This window comes from Lithobates pipiens, unplaced genomic scaffold (genome assembly GCF_037356315.1).
Source record: "Lithobates pipiens isolate NorthernLeopardFrog02 unplaced genomic scaffold, aLitPip1_a1.2 Scaffold_13, whole genome shotgun sequence".
Classification (NCBI taxonomy): Eukaryota; Metazoa; Chordata; class Amphibia; order Anura; family Ranidae; genus Lithobates; species Lithobates pipiens.
This window is the reverse complement of record NW_027507718.1, coordinates 397,544,568-397,565,793: the sequence shown is the minus strand read 5'-3', so window position 1 is coordinate 397,565,793 and position 21,226 is coordinate 397,544,568. Positions and strand designations below refer to the sequence as shown.

At 44.7% G+C, this 21,226-nt stretch overlaps 1 protein-coding gene across 1 annotated transcript in view; it reads right to left on the bottom strand.

Moving 5' to 3' along the window:
- The window catches only part of MTMR7 (myotubularin related protein 7), a 94,514-nt gene that overhangs the window by 7,460 nt on the left and 65,828 nt on the right, over positions 1 to 21,226 (bottom strand). Inside the window, exons 8-13 of the mRNA XM_077477404.1 lie at positions 20,246 to 20,355; positions 18,635 to 18,760; positions 18,480 to 18,529; positions 16,216 to 16,416; positions 13,093 to 13,227; positions 5,272 to 5,398 (exon numbers count right to left, since the gene is read on the bottom strand). Coding sequence (XP_077333530.1) covers positions 5,272 to 5,398; positions 13,093 to 13,227; positions 16,216 to 16,416; positions 18,480 to 18,529; positions 18,635 to 18,760; positions 20,246 to 20,355 — 749 coding nt within the window. The remainder of the gene's footprint in view (positions 1 to 5,271; positions 5,399 to 13,092; positions 13,228 to 16,215; positions 16,417 to 18,479; positions 18,530 to 18,634; positions 18,761 to 20,245; positions 20,356 to 21,226) is intronic.

Here is a 21,226-nt window from a genome sequence, read left to right as displayed (position 1 = left end):
ACATTTTAAGACCGGTGTTCATAAGAAGCATCAGTAAAATAATGCTTTACTAAAAAGGAACTCTCTGAAAGCATACAATCATGACCTGCATAAGGCTGGAAAGGGGAACAAAGCAAACTCAAAGTGCTTAGGCATCCATCAGTCAACAGTTAAAAGTTTTTTATTTATCTCCAAAAGGAGAAGTAGCGTATATACAAAAGAACACAAAACAAACAAAAAAAAAAACATAATATTATACATTAAGGCACATAATGTAATTCAATACAAAATATAGAAACATATCTCAAATCGCTTTTACAACAGTAGTCGGCACGATAGAAGTAGAAGAATCTTCAGTTTGTTAATTTGATCAGATTCTTGTTTGGAATGAATTTACAGTACCCCTGGGGTGAGGTGGGGGGGGGGGGGGAAGGGGGAAAAGAAAAAGGGAAGGGTAAGGATAAGAGAGGAGGGGAGACAGGGGTAGGCTATCAAGAGGGTGGGGAGTCACAATGATATCATCCAATATTCTCAGTCCGTGTCCAGATATCCTCTATAATTGTTAGACATTTAACTCTTGACCCAGTTACCCCATATCTTTTCACATGTTTTCAGACACTTACGGCTCATATATGCAAGTTTATAAAATGGTAGGGTTAACTCAAGATCATAGATCTCCATTGCAAAGCCGTAGGAGGTTCAGGCTGCTTACATTTAGTTAGGGCAGCCTTTCTGGCATAAAAGATAAACAACCGTTTATGGGTATTAGACGAAACAGTGTCACAGATGCCTAAGGGAAGGATAGCAGGGTCCATGCCTACATTTAGATTTCCTTGCAGTGCACAGTATATTTGCCTTTAGTAAATCAACCCCATTGTCTAGAAATAGGGATAGTTTAGTACTGTGGCACAGGGGCGTAACTAGAAATCACAGGGCCCCATAGCAAAATGTTGTATGGGCCCCCCACCCTCACCCAGGGGCGGATACAGAGTCTGATCTCGGGAGGAGCACTGCTAGAAAATACGTTTTTTTGGGGGGTAATTTATCGGGGCAATGGCTGATGTTGGCGCTTCAATCATCACGGCACCATGGTTGTTATGGTGTCAGGGTGAGTTCAGAGGGCGGTGATAAATGGGGAGTGCTCGGAATGGTCAGGGGTGGGTAGTGGGGTCCCCCAGGGTTCTGTGCTGGGACCAATAATTTGTTCATAAAGGACCCGGAGGATGGGGTAAATCTCTGTATTTGCAGACGATACTAAGCTAAGCAGGGCAATAACTTCTCCGCAGGATATGGAAACCTTGCAAAAAGATCTGAACAAATTAATGGGGTGGGCAAATACATGTCAAATTAGGTTTAATGTAGAAAAATTTAAAATAATGCATTTGGGTGGCAAAAATATGAATGCAATCTATACACTGGGGGGAGAACCTCTGGGGGAATCTAGGATGGAAAGGGATCTGGGGATCCTAGTAGATGATAGGCTCAGTAATGGCATGCAATGCCAAGCTGCTGCTAACAAGCAAACAGAATATTGGCATGCATTAAAAAAAGAGATCAACTCCAGAGATAAAATGATAATTCTCCCGCTCTACAAGACTGGTCCGGTCGCATCTGGAATATGCTATCCAGTTCTGGGCACCAGTCCTCAGAAAAGATGTACTGGAAATGGAGCGAGTACAAACAAGGGTAACAAAGTTAATAAAGGGTCTGGAGGATATCACTTATGAGGAAAGGTTGTGAGCACTGAACTTATTCTCTCTGGAGAAGAGACGCTTGAGAGGGGATATGATTTCAATATACAAATACCATACTGGTGCCCCCACAATAGGGATAAAACTTTTCTGCAAAAGGGAGTTTAACAAGACTCGTGGCCACTCATTAAAATTAGAAGAAAAGAGGTTTAACCTTAAAACTACGTAGAGGGTTCTCTACTGTAAGAACGGCAAGGATGTGGAATTTCCTTCCACAGGCGGTGGTCTCAGCGAGGGCCATTGATAGTTTCAAGAAACTATTAGACAAGAACCTGAACGACCACAGCATACAGGGATATACGATGTAATATTGACATATACCGCATTTATCGGTGTATAACACGCACCCCAAGTTTAGGAGGGAATTTTAAGGAAAAAAAAAAAAAACTTACATTTAAATGCCCATCAATGCAGCCTTATCAGTGTCCATCTGCAGCCTTGTCAGTGTCATATGCAGCTTTGTCATGCAGCCTTGTCCACCGTTGTACCCTTGTCAGTGTCATTTTCAGCCTTGTCAGCTTTATTTGCAGCTTTTATTTTTTAAAATGGCGCCGCCGAGATGTCCTGTCCTGTCTTATTTCGGCGGTGATCGGCTATTCGAGGGCTTTCGGGCCGCCTTCAGCCCTTCTCGTCGGCTTTCAGCCGCCTTCAGCCCTTCTGGTCGGCTTTCGGCCGCTCCCTGACGTTCTCCGGCGGTTTTTGGCCAGCGAGAAGGGCCGAAGGCGGGCGAAAGCCGCCGAGAATGTCTGAAGGCAGCTAAAAAGCCGCCCAGAGGCTCCAAAATGGTGGAGGATCGGCATATAACATGCACCCGTGATTTTCCCCTGATTTTAAGGGGGAAAAGGTGCGTGTTATACGCAGATAAATACGGTAATCACACACTTGATGGACTTGTGTCTTTTTTAACCTCACCTACTATGTAATTATGATTGAAACACATAATTTCTATTATTACATTATAGAGAATGTAGAAAAAATGTTATGTAATAGTTCAACTCCCCATAATGCAGAATCAGTGGAAGCTCCGAGTGTGTCACTTGCCACTGTCGCCTGCCACCAGATGCAGATTGTCACTTGTCACACGTTGCAGATTGTCCACTTGCCACATCACCTGCCACAAGTTGCGGATTGTCACTTGCCACGTCACCTTTCACACATTGCGGATTGTTCACTTGCCACGTCAACTGCCACAATTTGCGGATTGTCACTTGCCACACGTTGCAAATTGTCCACTATCACCTGCCATACATTGTGGATTGTCCACTTGCCACGGCACCTGCCACAAGTTGCAGATTGTCACTTGCCACACGTTGCAAATTGTCCACTAGCCACGTCTCCTGCCACCCATTGCGGCTTGTCCACTTGCCACATCACCTGCCACAAGTTGCAGATTGTCACTTTACTGCTAAGGTGGGGAATGGCGATTGTAACTTTTGTTTCCCAGTCTGAGTCAGGCAGCAGAGAGATGATTTTATCTCTCTGCTGCCTGCACAGTGAGTGAGGGCGGAACTGCCAGGATGCAGGGCGGGCGCGGGGCGGTGAGAGATGATGCAATCTCTCTGCTCCGCCACCCACTGATTGACCACCCACTGAGCCTCCCAGCTGGCAGAAACCCCCCACCCCAGCTGCTGCCGAGCCACCCAGCTGTATCCGCTCGTACAGTCAGTGTGACTGTACAAGTGCCAAGCGGATGGGCCCTCCTCGGCTGCTTGCCCCATAGCGCCCACATGGGTCGCTATGGCAGTAGCCACTGCTGTGGCTACTCCTAGAAGCGAGTGCCCAGCCAAGAGTAATAGCTAAAAGGCTTGAAGACATCACTGGAACTGGCAAACATCCCTGTTCATGAGTCTACCATATGTAAGTCTTTGAACAGGCAAGGTGTCCATGTCAGAACACCTAGGAGGAAGCCGCTGCTCTTCAAAAAAACATTTCTGCATACCTGAAATTTGCTAAAGAGCACTTTGGCAAACTACAACACTACTGGGAAAATGCTTTGTGGACTGATGAAACAAGTTGAATTGTTTCGGAAGAATACTATGTATAGTGCAAAAAGGGCACAACTTACCACCATCAAAACATCATCGCAACAGTGAAGCATGGTGGAGGGAACATCATGATTCAAGCTTGCTTCACTGCCTCAGGGCCTGGACCACTTGCCGTCACCAAGGGGAAAACGTATTTCAAAGTTTACCAAAATATTCTACAGAATGATGTCAGGGTGGCTGCCCGCCAGCTGAAGCTTAGTAAAAGTTGGGTGATGCAGCAGGATGACGACCCTAAACCGCAAAGTAAATCCACCACGGCTTCAGAAAAAGAAAATGTGCCTTTTGGAGTGGCCCGGTCAGAGCCCAGACCTCAACCCCATAGAGATGCTGTGGAATGACCTCAAGAAAGATGTTTACACCAGGCATCCTATAAATGTGTCTGAACTGAAGCGGTTTTGTAAAGAGGAATAGTCATAAATTCATCCTGAATGTTATGCTGGTCTCATCAAGAGGTACCGAAAGTGCTTGCTTGGATTCATTGCTCCAAAGAAGATTCGGCCATTATTAAAGGGGTTGTAAAGGCAGAAGGTTTTTTTATTTTAATGCATTCTATGCATTAAGATAAAAAAAAAAAAAAAAACGTATTTGTGCAACAGCCCCCCTCAGCCTCCCTAATACCCTGAGCTCATCTCCATCCAGCAATGTTGCAGGAATGACTTGGCTGCCAGGGACTCCCCTCCTCATTGGCTGAGACAGCACACTGTGCTATTGGCTCCCACGGCTGTTAAAGTCAGTCAGCCAATGAGGAGAGAAAGGTGGCGGAGCAGGGCCGCGACTCCGTGTCTGAATGGACACAGGGAGCTTTTAGCTCGGCTCAGGGCACTGAACAGGAGGTAGGAGCCAGGAGCACCGAGGAGGGACCCGAGAAGAGGAGGATCTGGGCTGCTCTGTGCAAAGCCATTACACAGAGCAGGTAATATAACATTTTTTTTTTTGCTAAAAATAAGACTTTAGTATCACTTTAACTCCAAAGGTTCACTTAAATAGTGGAATGTTTAATGGGTGTGTTCAATAAAGACAGGAGAAATTAGAACGGTTTGTGCGTTATAAACTTAAACACATTGTTTCTGTCTATTGGATCAGATCACATTTATTGCATATTACTGCAGAAAAACAGTTAGGCAAGCCACTGAAGGTGCAAATTTAAATTTGCACGATTTCCCCATCAACACAGACAGTGCTGACAGGGGAATCCCTCCTGCTGAGACATTGTATTGAAGACAGTTATTATTGCTAGCAGCTATAGCAGTTGCAAGTAATTCTGGCAGGTTGGTTGTATTGATCAACTTGGTACATTCAGCCTGCCCAAACATGGTTCAAATCTAGATTGGTTCCTGCTGACATGGCCGAAATTCGAACAGTCTATGTCAGCCTTAATTCCAAGAGATTCACATACTTTTTCTTGCCACTTTACATCAAACCTCATAAGTCACCGTGCTGTACGCTGAGACAGTAATACTCTGTAATAAATACATGAAGTCAAAGGGAACATGTACCTTTTCCATGCAGTCCAGCTCTTCCTCAAGTTGCTGAGTTTCTTCCTTCACTGCCTGAAGATAGTCAGTCACGGACTGTCTGGGGTGCATACCTTTCTCAAAGCGATTGTAAAGTCCTCTCCAAAACCTGAATCATTCAGAAAACAAGGTAATCCTAAATCATTTGTAATTATTGTAGATACTTTTGTGTGATGCAAAGGCTGCAGGTAGGACTGATCTCAAAGCCCAACTACCGTATTTTTTTTCGCTCCATAAGACGCACTCTTTTCCCCCAAAAACTGGGGGGGGAAATGTTTGTGCATCTTATGGAGCGAAAAAAAACATATATACACTGAAAGGCAGGGCTGCTGATAGGGGGATCACTGTCGCGGTAGAACGATGCCCTGTGCAGCTCTCTGCACCAGCTGAAAGCCCGTTTCCCCCCCCACCTTCAGCTACTAGAGGGAGAGAAATGCAAGGAATTGTTCTGTAATTAACCCCCACAGGTTGGGCATTCACATGTAAACTGCCCGCTATTTATACGCCCCCCTCCTCTGCATGCCGCCCAGCTTGAAGGATGTAAACAGCCACTTCTACTCCCATTGAGCCTCCCACCAAACACTGTACTTGCAGAGTACTTCAGCCCTTCATTAGAGGTGAGTAGAGTGAAGGGGTTATTGCTTGGAAAGCAAAGGAGAACAGGAAGGGTGAAGAGGTACACAGTGAAGGGATCACCACGAGTACAAAGATAAGCAAAGCGAGGGGTTTGTGATCAAAGGTGTGATGCAAAGGCTGCAGGTAGGACTCATCTCAAAGCCCAACTACCGTATTTTTTTCGCTCCATAAGACGCACTTACTAACATAGTTACAGATCCATTACTGTCCTAGTAATGGTGCCTCAATTTACTTTTAATATTGTCCCTAAAATATCAAGGTAAAACTGGACTCTCAATCAACATTGATTATTTTTAATCCTTATGCTTCCAGCATTGGTAAATAGATAGGAATGTATATCACATTTACTTGTTTTAATCTTTTTTTTTTTTAACATTTCTTCAGTTACTTCCTGGTTTCCAGGCCTAGACAAATTATGTCATACATTCCAGAAAGTCTTCAGGAGGGGTTTGTCAGTTAAGCACACCCCTGTCTACATGCCTGAGCCAAGAACAGATGGATTCCAGGAAGTAAATGCTACATGAATCATCTGTCCTTACAGATGTTATTTCTCTGCAAAATAAAGCAAAATAAAGCACAAAGATGGATGAAGGCATGAGTTTCCTTTGAATATTAAAAATGAATTAAATAGGGTTTTTGGTTAGTGGTGCTTATGCCACGTACACACGATCAGACTATCCGGCGGACTTATGCTGCGTACACACTATCAAACAATCGGGTGGAAAAGTCCGGCAAACTCAAGTCCGTCGGACAATCCCCCCATGTGTAGCCTCCGGCATACTTTTTTGACCCGAAAGTACGGCGGACTTAGAAAGTAGTTTTTCACTCCAATCTTCCCGCCGGACTCGCATTTCGGCGGACAATCCGGCCGTGCGTATGCCAGTCCGCCGTACTTTTGAAATGAACGGACTTTTCCCGTCCGCAGAAAAGTCCGCTCATTTGAGCGGGTCTCCAGGTAGGCGGGACCTGCGAAGGAGACGTCGCTGGCCCCGCCACCTGGTATGGACTTAAAGGGGAACCCCAACGCCGAAAAAAAATCGGCGAGGGGGTCCCCCCGGGTCCACATCAGACCCTTGTCCGAGCACGCTACCCGGCCGGCCAGGAAAGGGGGGGCGAGCGCCCCCCCTCCTGAGCCGTACCAGGCCACGTGCCCTCAACATGGGGGGTGCCTTGGGGAAGGGGGGGCCGCGCGCCCCCCCACCCCAAAGCACCTTGTCCCCATGTTGATGAGGACAAGGGCCTCTTCCCGACAACCCTGGCCGTTGGTTGTCGGGGTCTGCGGGCGGGGGGCTTATCGGAATTCGGGAGCCCCCTTTAATAAGGGGGCCCCCGGATACCGGCCCCCCCACCCTATGTGAATGAGTATGGGGTACAATGTACCCCTACCCATTCACCTGTAAAATAAAGTACAAAAAAAACACAAGATAAAATAGTTTATTGCACACCTCCGGGGGTCTTTCGTCTTCGGGGGTCTTCTCGCCGGACTCCTCAGCTATCTTCTTCTAGCTCTTTTGCTAGCGGAGGAGCCCGGCTTTCTTCCTCGCCGTGGCCTCTTCTGCCGACTTCGGGGGTCTTGTCCCCCTCTTCGGTTCTTCTGCCGGGCCACCGCGCCTTCTTCTAGCTCTTTTACAGGCGGTGGCCCGGTCTTCTGTCGCCGCCGGCTTCCGTTCTTCTTCTTCTTCTCCTGGAGATGTTGACTCGACGCTCTCTCCGGCCGCAATGCCAGGGACGAGCTGCGCGGCGACTTATATAGGGACAAGGGGCGGGGTCATCGGTTGATGTCACATGGTGACCCCCACCCCTTACGATGTCACAGTCCCGGAGGATGCTGGGACTGTCGCCATGTGACATCAACCCATGTGACATCAACCGATGACCCCGCCCCTTGTCCCTATATAAGTTCCCCAGGTTGTGGGGACCCCTAACAGTAAAATTATTTTCGTAGCATGGGTTGTCAGCACCCAAGGCAAGACAAGTAATTTGCGCCCCTAACCCACAGACATTTAGTATCTCGCACAGTAATAAAATCCCTTATGGTACATTTTACGATGTACCACTCTTTCTCTTTGTTCTCCTTTCTTTACCCTTTATCTCTCTCTATCCTAATTTCTTGTCCCCCACCCCTCTCTCTAGCCATTTTTCCTGTTCTCTATTTCTTGCGCTCACTTTTTCTTTGTTCCTCCCCCTCTTTTTCTCTCCCTTCCATGTATTCTCTATTTTATTCCTTCTCTTACTCCTTGGGGGGGGGGGGGGGGGGAATGAGTGGCAGTTGGAATGAGTGGTAATGCTGGGAGGAGTTCTGATCATCCAACTTAGGTGCTCTTGATCACGGTCATCTGCTGATCTGAGAACTGTAGTGGGGACTTTTAATGGCAACTATAATAACAGGCAGTGTTACTCACTGCGTTTCTGACTTTGTGTTGTCTACTAGCAGTGACACCTATGCTGAAATCAGGAGCTTGGGTCTCCTCCAGCCCCTCCCACTTCACATTCCCCACCAGTCAGTTGACCTCTAGTCTCTGACCTCCAGCCATGTCGTGAACTGAATGGGCGGCTGCAAAGAGGCTGAGTGGGCTCCAGGAACAGCCCAGCTGGGCAGCCACAGTCTCCAGGGACAGCCCTGCTGGGCAGCCACAAAAAGGCTGAGAGAGGGGTGCGGACTTCAGGAACAGCCCAGGATTCGGTGACCCCTGGCAAATCATCATTCAACCCCCGAGGGGGTCCTGACCCCCAGGGCTAGGGTCAGTGTCACTACTGGTAGCATGAGGCGATGCCTGGACCCTATAGAGGTTGCACAGGCATTCCAACTCCTCTAGAATGGTAGATCAATATGTGCCATTCCCAGATGGTTTGCTGTGTCTCCCAGCACAGTCTCAAGAGCATGGAGGCAATTCCAGGAGACAGGCAATTACCCTGGGAAAGCTGGACAGGGCCAAAGAAGGTCCTTAACCCATCAGCAGGACAGGTATCTGTTCTTTTGTACAAGGAGGAACAGAATGAGCACTGCCAGAGCCCTATAAAATGACCTCCAGCAGGCCACTGGTGTGAATGTCTCCAACCAAACAATCAGAAGCAGACTTCATGAGGGTGGCCTGAGGGCTCAACGTCCTCTATTGGGCCCTGTGCTTACTGCCCAGCACTGTGGAGCTCGATTGGCATTTGCCATTGAACACCAGAATTGTCAGGTCTGCCACTGACTTCCTATGCTTTTTACAGATGAGAGTAAGTTCACCCTGAGCACGTGACAGACGTGAAAGGGTCTGGAGAAGCCATGGACAACGTTATGCTGCCTGTAACATCGTTCAGCATGACCGGTTTGGTGGTGGGTCTGTGATGGTCTGGGGAGGCGTATCCTTGGAGGGAAGCACAGACCCATACAGGCTAGTCACTGGCACCCTGACTGCCAATAGGTATCGGGATGAAATCCTTGGACCCATTGTCATACCCTACACCGGTGCAGTGGGTCCTGGATTCCTCCTGGTGCACGACAACGCCTGGACTCATGTAGCACGTGTATGCGACCAGTTCCTGGAGGATGAAGGAATACCACTAAATTACCCCCACCTGACCTAAATCCAATAGGACACATTTGGGACATTATGGTTCGGTTTGTCCGATGCCGCCAGGTTGCACCTCATTCTGTCAGGAGTTCAGTGATGCCCTGGTTCAGATCTGGGAGGAAATAGGACACCATCTGTCGTTTCATTTGGAGCATGCCCTGACATTGTCAGGCATGCATACAAGCACACAGGGGCCAAACTACTGAGTATTATTTTGAGTTGCTGCAATGAAATTTCAGCAAAACAGACTAGCCTGCTGCATAATTTTTTCACTTTGATTTTTGGGGTGTCTTTGAATTCAGCCCTATGTAGGTTGATAATTTTCATTTCCAGTAAACATTGTGGCATCTTTTCATGCCTAACACATTACCCAGTCTATATCAGTATAGATATCCAGCATGATCTTTTTTCCTCATTAAGATTTCATGCGTTTTTAGCCATTGGCTGAGAGCGCTGATCGGGAGTCGGCTGCCTTACAGATGGGCCAAATGTCGCCTGTGTTTACCAGGCTTTAGATGCACTAACAAATTTAAGTCAAGCCCAACTACTAGTTTATAATCAGTTACAGCAAATAGTTTCATTCTTTTGACATAAAGGTTTTACATAAATAAATGAAAGCTGACCATTGCAAGCACCCCTGCCCTAGGCCCTAGAGGATTCAAAAAACCTCCAGAAAACCTTTTGTGAAATTAGTGTTTGCAGAACGCCTCGGTTTTCATCCTTTAAATTAAATTGTAATTGTGATGTAACATGTATGTTTTTGTTATCTAAATGTGCAAATTTTCAGTCATCTAAAAAAATAAAATGTATCCTACACTTTCTTAACCACTTCCAGTCTGGGCCCATTCTGGCATTTCTCTCCTAAAAAAACATGACTTATTTGCTAGAAAGCCCCCAAATGTTTTTTTTTAGCAGAGGCCATAGAGAATAAAATGGTGGGCATTGTATATTTTTTTGTCACACAATAATTGTGCAATTTTTCAGGAAAAAACATTTTAATGCACAAAACACAGTATAATACTCAATTGTTTGGTAGAATATAAAAGATGATGTTCCTCCACTCATACCCTACACGTTACGTCACTGTCATGTGAATTCCTCAGGCGATCCCGTGAGTCACGTGACGGTGACCTAAGGCGCAGGGCTTGAGCGGAGGCACACAAGGGACTGAAAGTGAAGTAAGCAGACGGGTTTGTCTGGTTCTTGTGTCCTATGCTTGTAAACAAGTTTTTATTGTAACTGAAAATATCTTAGCGTAATAATTAGCGTAATAAATGAAGTAGTTTTAACTCAATGGGAGGCTTTTTTCATATATATCCATAATCTGGATGAGACCTACCTTGGAGCATAGAGGAGTACCTTAAAAAAGGAAAGCCAAGAATACATTTACATCAGTGGCACCTCCCACTAAGAGGGCTCCTAGTGGAGAGAAACCCTAGAGAGATCCATGTATGTGAAAGTGGTTGTAAACCCATTAAAACCACTTTCACCTACAGGTAAACATAGATTAAGGCTTACCTGTAAGTGCAAGAAATATCTCCCAAACCTAAAAGGTTTAGGAGATATTTGCAGAAATAGAGGCACCGATGTCTACGGCGTATGTGCCATAGACATCGGGCGCAGGCGCACTTAGCGTGCCGTTGCTAATGGCGATCATGCCATTAGTGGCGGCACCAGCACGCATGTGCGGGAGTGACGCCATCAGCCACAGCACCAGAGCCGCGATACCCATTAGTGGCGGCTCTGGAGGAGATGAATGAGGGCCGATGCTGGGGCTTTGATCTCAGGTAAATAATTCATAATGAGCTAGTATGCAATGCTATGTATACTAGCTCATTATGCCTTTGTCTTGCAGGGTGTATTTGTTTTTTTTTCAAAGGCTTTACTTTGTCTTGAAGGATTCATGGTTTTATGCTGAGAAGTAATAAGGAGGTGAGAGTTCTGAGAGCACAGTGGTGATTGAGTGACACCCATATCACACAGAATATTATTTTAAGCACAAGAGGCGAGGGTAAAGAAAAGGTAAAGAGAGACTGAATTTATATATTATTCATTTTTATTTGAAGCATCATGGGACATTATTATTTAATTTAGCTGTTTTTTTGGTTAATCGCCGTTTTTGATTTATGCTTTTTTGTACACAGACCTCAAAGTATTTTATTTAGGTTATAGATTATTTAGTTGTAGCACAGTAGCATTTAACAGCGCAGCACCACTCCGTTTGCACATTTATTCACACCATAGTTGTGCGAACACTATAGGTGCTTGCAGCGGCTAATCTATTTATCATAATTTGGCATTAAGTCACTAATTGATAGTGTGGGAATAACACCCATTTTTCATTTATATACCTAAATCTTAAAGTGACACTAAACTCTGGTTTAAAAATATATATTTGCCAGGGTACTGGGTGTAATCCTTGACTCTGACCTCTCATTCAGCCCCCATATCCAATCACTGGCTAAATCCTGCCGCCTTCACCTCCGCAACATCTCCAGAATTCTCCCCTTCCTGACTAATGACACCACAAAGCAACTTATTCACTCCTTGATTATTTCCGACCTTGACTACTGCAACTCTCTCCTTAATGGCCTACCCTTACACATGCTATCCCCCCTCCAGTCTATTATGAATGCTGCTGCCAGACTAATACACCACACTAATCGATCCGTGACTGCTGCCCCCTCTCTGCCAATCCCTTCACTGGCTTTCCCTACCCCACCATATAAAATTCTAAATGCTAAGCACAACATACAAGGCCGTCCACAACATCGCCCCCAGCTATATCACCAACCTCATCTGTAGATATCGCCGCCCAAATCATCCCCTCCGCTCCTCCCAGGACCTCCTGCTTTCTAGTTCTCTTGTTACCGCCTCCCATGCTCACCTTCAAGACTTCTCCAGAGCCTCTCCCATCCTCTGGAACTCCCTGCCCCAGTATATCCGATCAGCCCCTAACCTGTCTGCCTTTAGGAGATCCCTGAAACTCAATAGCAAGCCTATCCCACACCCACCGAACTGTCCCCGAGCCACCCCTATCAAATCATTCGCTGCATCTATTACCTTTTGTACCACCAACCCCTGCCTTTAGAATGTAAGCTCTATGAGCAGGGCCCTCCTGTACTGAACTGTACTGTAATACCTCTACATTGTAAAGCGCTGCATAAACTGTTGGCGCTATATAAATTGTGAATAATAATAATAATATATTCTATTCAAGTAGATGGAAGATGTTGAACAGAAGTAGAAAAACACAGAAAAAAAAACAGTAAAAAACATGATTACAGGGCCATTAAGTAGTGGATAAGTATAGATTATTTTTGGAGACTAAGGATATTGTTTAGTGTCACTTTAACCCAAGGTAAATCTCAACCTAACTCCCTAATTTAACTCAACCCTTAACAACCCTCTAAAGTTAATTCCTAGTCCTAGCACCTGAACCTAATTTTTAACCTGAAGGTATCCTGCAGTCCTGTATTCAAGAATTTCAGCAGCAAAAACTGTTGGATTAAACCTCCCTTTTAAAAAAGCTCCCATGCGCTGGATATATTCGAGAACAATGAATTGGTTCTGACAAATAACATGAAAGGAAAAATAGAAAACTTACTTGAAAGAGGATGGTGCTGTATTAGGTCGCAGCATGCCCAATGTCTGACTGTGGTTTGGTCTGTAAAGGGGGTTCATGTAATCCAAATGCTGCTTCCACAGGTATGACCAAAGGGAGTACGTTCTCTCCTGAACCCTAATCAATAAACAGGAGATAAATATTGCAGCATCAAAAAATAAGGATCTGTTTTATCTGCTTGACAGACATATCACTAAATAACTTGGCTAACATTTGCCTCTAAAATGACAAACAATATACTTCTATTATCATTGTAGAAAAGCTACAATTGTTTCTATAAAATAAATATTCTTAACTGTGTTATCTAGTTAAGAATCTAGAAGTAAATAATATCGATCTGGACTTCGCTGAAGATCAGGAGTCTCCAAACTTTCTAAACAAAGGGTGAGTTTACTATCCTTCAGACTTTAGAGGGGCTGGATTGTGGCCAATGGGGGTAGAAAATGTCCTGGCATCGGTGGGAGTGAACAGTGTCCCATCATTGGCATCAGTGGGGGAATAGTGCGCCAGTATTGAGAGAAATAATGGCCCAACATTGGTGTCCATTAGGGGAATTGTGCCTTATCTTTTTTGTCTGTGAGAGGAATAGTAACATTATTGGGATCAGTGGGATGTATAGTGCCCCGTCGTTGGTGTTAGTGGGATGAATAGTGCCTCATCATTGGTGTCAATGGAAGGAATAGTGCCCCATCTTTGAAGTCAGTGTGGGGAATAGTGTCCCATCATTGGTATCAGTGGGGTGAATAAGGACCCATCATTGGGGTCAGTGGGAAGAAGTGTCACATCCTTGGTGTCAGTGGGGGGGGGGGGGAGTAATAGTACCTCATCATTGATATCAGTAGGGGAAATAGTACCCAATCATTGATCATTGATATCAGTGGGGGGAATAGTGTCGTCATTATTGTGATCAGTGGTATGAATAGTGTCCGGTCGTTGGTATTAGTGGGATGAAGTGCCCCATGATTGGTGTCACTGCAGGGAATAGTGTCAACATTGGTGTCAGTGTGGTGAATAGTGCCCCATCTTTGGGGTCAGTGGGGGGGGGGGGGGGGGAATAGTGCCTCATCATTGGAATCAGTGGGGGGGGGGGAATAGTGCCTCATCATTGGAGTCAGTGCCTCATCATTGTAGTCAGTGGGGGGAACAGTGCCTCATCGGAGTCAGTGGAGGGAATAGTGCCCCATCACTGGTATCAGTGGGGGGAATAGTACCCCATCATTTGCATCAGTGGGGGGAAATAGTACCCCATCATTGGCATCAGTGGGGGGAAATAGTACCCCATCATTGGCATCAGTGGGGGGAAATAGTACCCCATCATTGGCATCAGTGGGGGGAATAGTACCCTATCATTGGCGTCAGTGGGGGAAATGGTACCCATCATTGGTGTCAGTGGGGGGGGGGGGGATAGTAATCCATCACTGGTGTCAGTGTGGGGGAATAGTACCACATCACTGGTATTAGTGTGGGGGAATAGTACCCCATCATTGGTATGAGTGGGGGGATAGTACCCATCATTGATATCAGTGCGGGAGAATAGTATTCCATAATTGGTATCAGTGGGGGGGGAATAGTAACCCTTCATTGGTATCAGTGGGGGGAATAGTACCCCATCACTGGTATCAGTGGGGGGGGAATAGTACCCCATCATTGGTATCAGTGGGGGGAATAGTACCCCATCATTGGTATCAGTGGGGGGAATAGTACCCCATCATTGGTATCAGTGTTGGGGAATAGTACCCCATCATTGGTATCAGTGTTGGGGAATAGTACCCCATCACTGGTATCAGTAAGGGGAATAGTACCCCATCACTGGTATCAGTAAGGGGAATAGTACCCCATCATTGGTATCAGTAAGGGGAATAGTACCCCATCATTGGTATCAGTAAGGGGAATAGTACCCCATCATTGGTATCAGTAAGGGGAATAGTACCCCATCATTGGTATCAGTAAGGGGAATAGTACCCCATCATTGGTATCAGTGAGGGGAATAGTACCCCATCATTGATATCAGTGCGGGAGAATAGTATCATTCAGAGGAATAGTGTCCTATTCTTGGTATCAGTGGGGGGAATAGGGACCCATTATTGGTGTCAGTAGGAGGAATAGTGCCTCATCCTTGGTGTCAGTGGGGGTAATAGTGCCCCATCATTGGTATCAGTAGGAGGAATAGTACCCCGTCATTGATGTCAGTTGGAGGAATTTTGCCCCCAGGGCAAGGAAAGCAAAGGGCCGCAGTTTGGAGACCACTGCTGAAGAGGTTTCACCACTCAGTTCATATAATTGTTGGGAACACACCCTAACACTTGGAGCCACTTCAGCAACTCAGTCACCTTACTCAAAACCCCATAGAATGCGTCAACGTAGATGTTGATTATCCAAGAACATAGAAACGTGATGCTAGTAAGAACACCCTGTTCTAGTTTACATAATCCAACCACCATGGCACCATGGAGTCAAGGACATATGTCAGCAGTTAAAGTTACATGGCTGAAGGTTCATTTTATCAATAAAAATGGTGGGGCATATTCCTGACACTCATTAGAAGTGAGGAAGCCATTCAGTGAGTGTTCAAACTTTTTCAACACAACAGAACACATTCAGTTGAATGTAACTTATCATTACTAGCCACAATGATGTAGTCTATGGACTACCAGCCACTGACCTAGATAAATGAGAACCTTCATATACTCTATATTATGGTGTTCCTATGTCACCAGATTCATGAAATGAACTGGAGTTTTTATATACAGTACATGTACGGTTGGTCATAGGTTTGACGGGAAACAGCAGAGCAAGCCATTACAGACCTCTCGTTCTGAAAATCATAGATCCCTGGCTGCCATGCTGATCCAGTGGCGTCTACATTTTTGGACATGAAAAGAATATGCATATCAGGACTTTTTTTATCTGCAATCTTGTTCAGGGTCAATGTCCTAGAGAGTACTACGGCTAGAAATGGATGGGAAACTAACAGATGGGTATAGGTACAACAATACAGCAATTTAATTAACCCAGAAAAGTACAGAGAAGAGTTTGTAATGTATAGCTCTCATATCACTCGGCCCAAATAGATACATAGTATGAAGCCATGTTGGTTTTCCTCACCTCTGTTCTTTCCTCTCTCTCTGGCAATTGCACAGGAAGTTTCCATACTGGCAGGAGTATATATGATGCTGAATATGGACGAGGAACCTCTCATTAAACTCAAATGCACATGGAAATTGTTCCATAAGCTGCCAGACACACTCTAGAAACTGGTCAATCACTGGGGATACTTCCTTTGGGTCTCCATCTAAATGTCCATATCTGATACATTAAAAAAACAAAAAAAAAACAGAACATTAACTACACGTTTTTTACCAAGCAACATACAAGCTGTATGTACTTTTAGATTAGCGATCAGAATCTGGGTCAAAACAATTGTGCGAATACATTTCCTGTATCAAGTATTATTATTGTCTCCTTGCACCTCCTTCATGACAACCCAATTCAGTAACCCTCTACACGCCACAACTAAAAAGCTGCTATAAAAGACTGCCATTCGTGTGTCTCCTCTCTGGCCACTGTTTTGAACTCCAGACGTTGTCCCAAGGTCTTCTAGGTACAGGTAGGGGGCTGCTGTGTGTGTCATGATCTCCTGATACCCACCTAACACCACCCACTGGTAGCTAGATGATGTTCTGGGACAAGCCAAACCTCAGTCTAGATAGGTATCAGCACAAGGGATGCTGATCATTGTAGGGTGTAAAGTACAAAACTACAAGATGGCATCCCACAGGGTTCCCTCTGGAGCTGGCCTTCTTTGAATGCACAAATACCTGTAGAGAATAACAAGAAAGACCCAAGAAACATAAAAGATACACCATTTGGTACTTCTTTTTAAAAACTTTCACTAAATGTTTTATTGATGTGCTAAATGTTTGGAGATTTATGGCGAGCTTTTCTTTAACATTTCTGTGCTAGAAAATGTAAGCCGGCAAATGTACAATGCAAGCAGTGAAGGTTGTAAAAGTACTGAGCAGTCATAGAAACAGTTCTTATACCACAGGCCTATGCAGTCTTGGTATGATTGTCAGAAAATACTGTCCACATTGCACATAAAAGTTATAGTGCCGTAAAACATACAAAACCTTTAAATGCATACAGGGGAGACAGTTTACCTGCCCAGAACCTCTAATTTTCATGCAGAAGACTTTTTTCTAGTAATCTAGGACTGTGGGAAAATCATCTCAAGCCTAATGAAAAGTGTAGCCCTGGTAATGATAATACCTTCCACAAAGAAATGTAACTCCTACGGATTGAAGGCGGCTTCCATTGAGCCATCACTTCTTTGCTCCCTTAGACTCGGTTCACACAGGGGTGACTTGTCCAGGCAATTTAGCCGCCTGACAATTCGCTCTCCGTTCTGTACAATGGAACCATTCTAATAGGAGCGACTCAAGTCGCTCCGACTTAGAAAAAAGGTTCCTGTACTACTTCAGGCGACTTGCATTGACTTCTATACAGAAGTCGTTTTGCAAGTCGCCGCTGATCGTGTACAGGTCGCGGCACTGCAAGTCGTGCCGCCCCTGTGTGAACCGAGCCTTAGGTCCACCTCCTCTCTAAAGCCCATGTTCTCTTGTGCAATTCTCTATGTCCCCCTCATCCCCACACTCCCAGCAGGGGGCGACTCTTTGTGACAAAGCATGTCTGCCCAGAGATCTCCACAGAAAATTGATTCTTTCAGTTCCTTTACCTCTACTGGTCCCTAGTAAGACCCAAATGTTAAACTGTATGGCCTGGAATTCAGCACCAAGGCACATTCTGGATGACTTTTACTTGTCTGGAGTTCAAGTTCTCTAGCCGTCTTTGCTATCAGCAGTGCCCTCTCTCTATGGTGTTCCCTGCATTCTACGGGGTCTATTTATAAAACATTTGTTTGCCAAATGTCACACACATTTGTGCATGCTGTGTATGTTTTTAAATACCTCAATGAGAAAATATACTGCTTTTTGGCTGATAGATGGAGCGAACAATCATAGGGATTATTAGATTGTAAGCTCTCAGAAGCAGGGCCCTCCTAACCCTCTTGTATTGAATTGTACCATCTCCCTGTATATTGTAAAGCACTACGCCAACTGTGGGTGCTAATTAATAATAATAGTAGTAATAATAATAATAATAATGGTAGTAATAATTTTAGAAATCACAGCTAAAATTGGTGCAGCATGCACAAATGTATTTGACATTTGTCCAACGAATGTTTCATAAATAGACCCCATGTTTGCTTTCAGAGATGAAAGAGGGACAAAGAAGAGCGCAGGCTAGGCCTGTGGATGAAAGAAAAAAAAAAAAACATGTCTATATAACACTACTTTCTCCAATATTACCTGTGATTAAATTTATGACCAAACGAAATCCAATCTTTCTCAATCAATACCTGAAGACAAGACAAATAATTGCATTAGACTGTATCTGGGCATAAACAATTGATTTTTCACAACATAACTATGCAACTATAGCACAACTTCACTGGATCTCTTACCATAAAGCCTTTCATGGTTCTGTAGTATGGGTCAAGGAGTAGACTTGCCACTGAGCAAACCTGAGATGTGCGGTCCCACCCATCAGAACAGTGGACGAGGACACTAGTCCCTTCTTCAGCTACTGCCTACAAGAAAAAAAACAGCTGATAAATAACATGATCTAACATATACGGCGGGTATACAAAAGAATCACCCCACTTTACAATAATTACATTTTGTTGCTTTTCAGCCTGAAATGAAGGACAGACACATTTTTTGTTTTATCCAGCTGTAATTACTAGTGCAACTTATAACATCCAAATAAAAGATATAACACACAACATTTAAAAAAATAAAATACATTTCGAAATTTCAGTTGGAAAAAGGATCACCCCCTTATGTCAGTATTCAATTGAACCACCTTTTACTTTAATTACAGCCTTTAGTCTGTTGGGATATGTCTCTACTATCTTTGCACATCCAGACTTTGCAATATTTGGCCACTCTTCTTTGCAGAACTGCTCAAGTTCAGTAAAATGTGATGATGACCGCTGGGGGACTGCAGTCTTCAAGTCCTTCCACAGATTTTCATTGGGGTTAAAGGGGTTGTAAAAAAACCCTCATGGTTTTTCACCTTAATGCATTCTATCCATTAAGGTGAAAAACCTTCTGTGGTGCTGCAGCCCCACCCCGAGCCCCTGTCTTACTTATCTGACACCGATCTTTCTCTGGCCGGGAGGGAGTACACCAGCTCTAGCTGGTGTCTCGTGTCCTGATTGGATAGACTGATAGCAGCAAAGCCATTGGCTCCCACTGCTGTCAATCTAAACCAATGGCGCGGGCGCCAGGGGCGGGGCTGAGTCTTGCATTCTGTGTGAATGGACACAGAAGCAGGGGTGTCCACCTTAGGAGAGCCTTTTCAACAGGATTGCCGGCGGGGGGACCTGAGAAGAGGAGGTTCAGGCCATTGTGCAATACAATTTGCACAGAGCAGGGAAGTATAATTGTTAATTTTTTTATTTATTTAAATAGCAAACAAGCTATACAATCACTTTAAGATCATTGTTCTAAGAATGCGGCCATGAGCCATTAAAAACAACAAAACAATGTAACCGAATCCCAAACCTTTAACAAAGTGCTGCCACAACGTCCCTTTTCCAAACTGTTTACTACTAATAATTCTTCTCTCTTCTAAGGGAAATAGTTTCTTGTCTTTTAACTTGGCATGTGCCTTGCCATGTTTCCTAACTGACTTGGTATGAGGATGGTGTGGAGCACTGAATCTCTTGATTTGAGTAAGGACCCTGACTGGGTGTCTTGTCTGGTGTATCTAGCAAGCTCAATGGAAAATAGGGGCCATGGTTCAGCTCCCCTCTGTTTTTGAGAGGAAAGCGACACACACCAATTGTTTGTGTCCAAATCAGATTTTTTTTTACCATCAAAAAGAACAAACGCTTCAGTGGTTCCAAAAGGGCACCCTTGATTAGAGCATTAAACATGGTGAAATCTGTAAAAGAAGTGCAGTCTGGACTGCAATTAAGATATCAAATATAATTAAGATATCAAATTGAACCTGGGGACAATGCATTTTAAGCCACCTAATTTATGAAAATGAGATGCAGGAACATTACCTTGGCAATGAAGATGCCGGCATCCAGTATGGTCTTGATGTGCTTTAACCACCCAGATGATTCCAGACCCCACAGAAATTCACCCATAGATGGCGATCGAAGTTCACATACTGCAATTGCAACAATTTAGAAGAAGTAAAACAAATGCTGTGTAAAAACCTGGTATCTTTACAAAAAGCTCTAGGTGTGATACATCCTCCTAAGAACGTCCAGCCTTGGAAGATAATGATTCAAGAATTCTTCCAATTATACAGCTACTCTAAAGGCACAGATAAAAATAAAAAAATATTATAATATATATATATATATATATATATATATATATATATATATATATACACACATATACACACACACATATATATTTATTAGGGCTGTGGAAATTAAAGATTAATTCCTCGGGCCGGCTTCCGGGTCCTCAGGGAGTTCTGTCGGAGATCCGGGGACGTCACGGACATCGATGTCATTGGACTCCCCCCCCCCCCCCTTCCCCAAGTGCCTCCATCTGCTAACGAAGGGAAGGGGGAGGAGTCTGGTGACATCTAAGTTCTCATTGAATGTAACGGGGGAGGAGCTAAGCATGATGTCACCCGCTGCTGCCCTACAGAACACGATTGTCAGGTTTACATGCTGTGTTTTTATCATCTTTATGTGAGTAGTTTGTGTTTGAACACAAAAATTTAATCTTATACTTAAGCGGTCCATCCATTCTAGCCAATCAGCAGCCAGGCTGAGAGGCGAAGAGGAAGTCGGAGGCGATCGCAAGACTTTTGAGGGGTCAGGTAAGTAAAACGGGGGGGGGGGGGCTGCCACTGTCAGATGTTTTTTCACCTTAATGCAAAGAATGCATTAAAGGTGAAAAAATATTTACCTTTGCAACCCCTTTAAGTCATGGATTGTGGAAACTAAGGCCGCGTACACACGCGCGGACTGTTGGCCCAACCTTGTCCGCTGAACAGTGTTTGGGCGGACAGTCCGCTC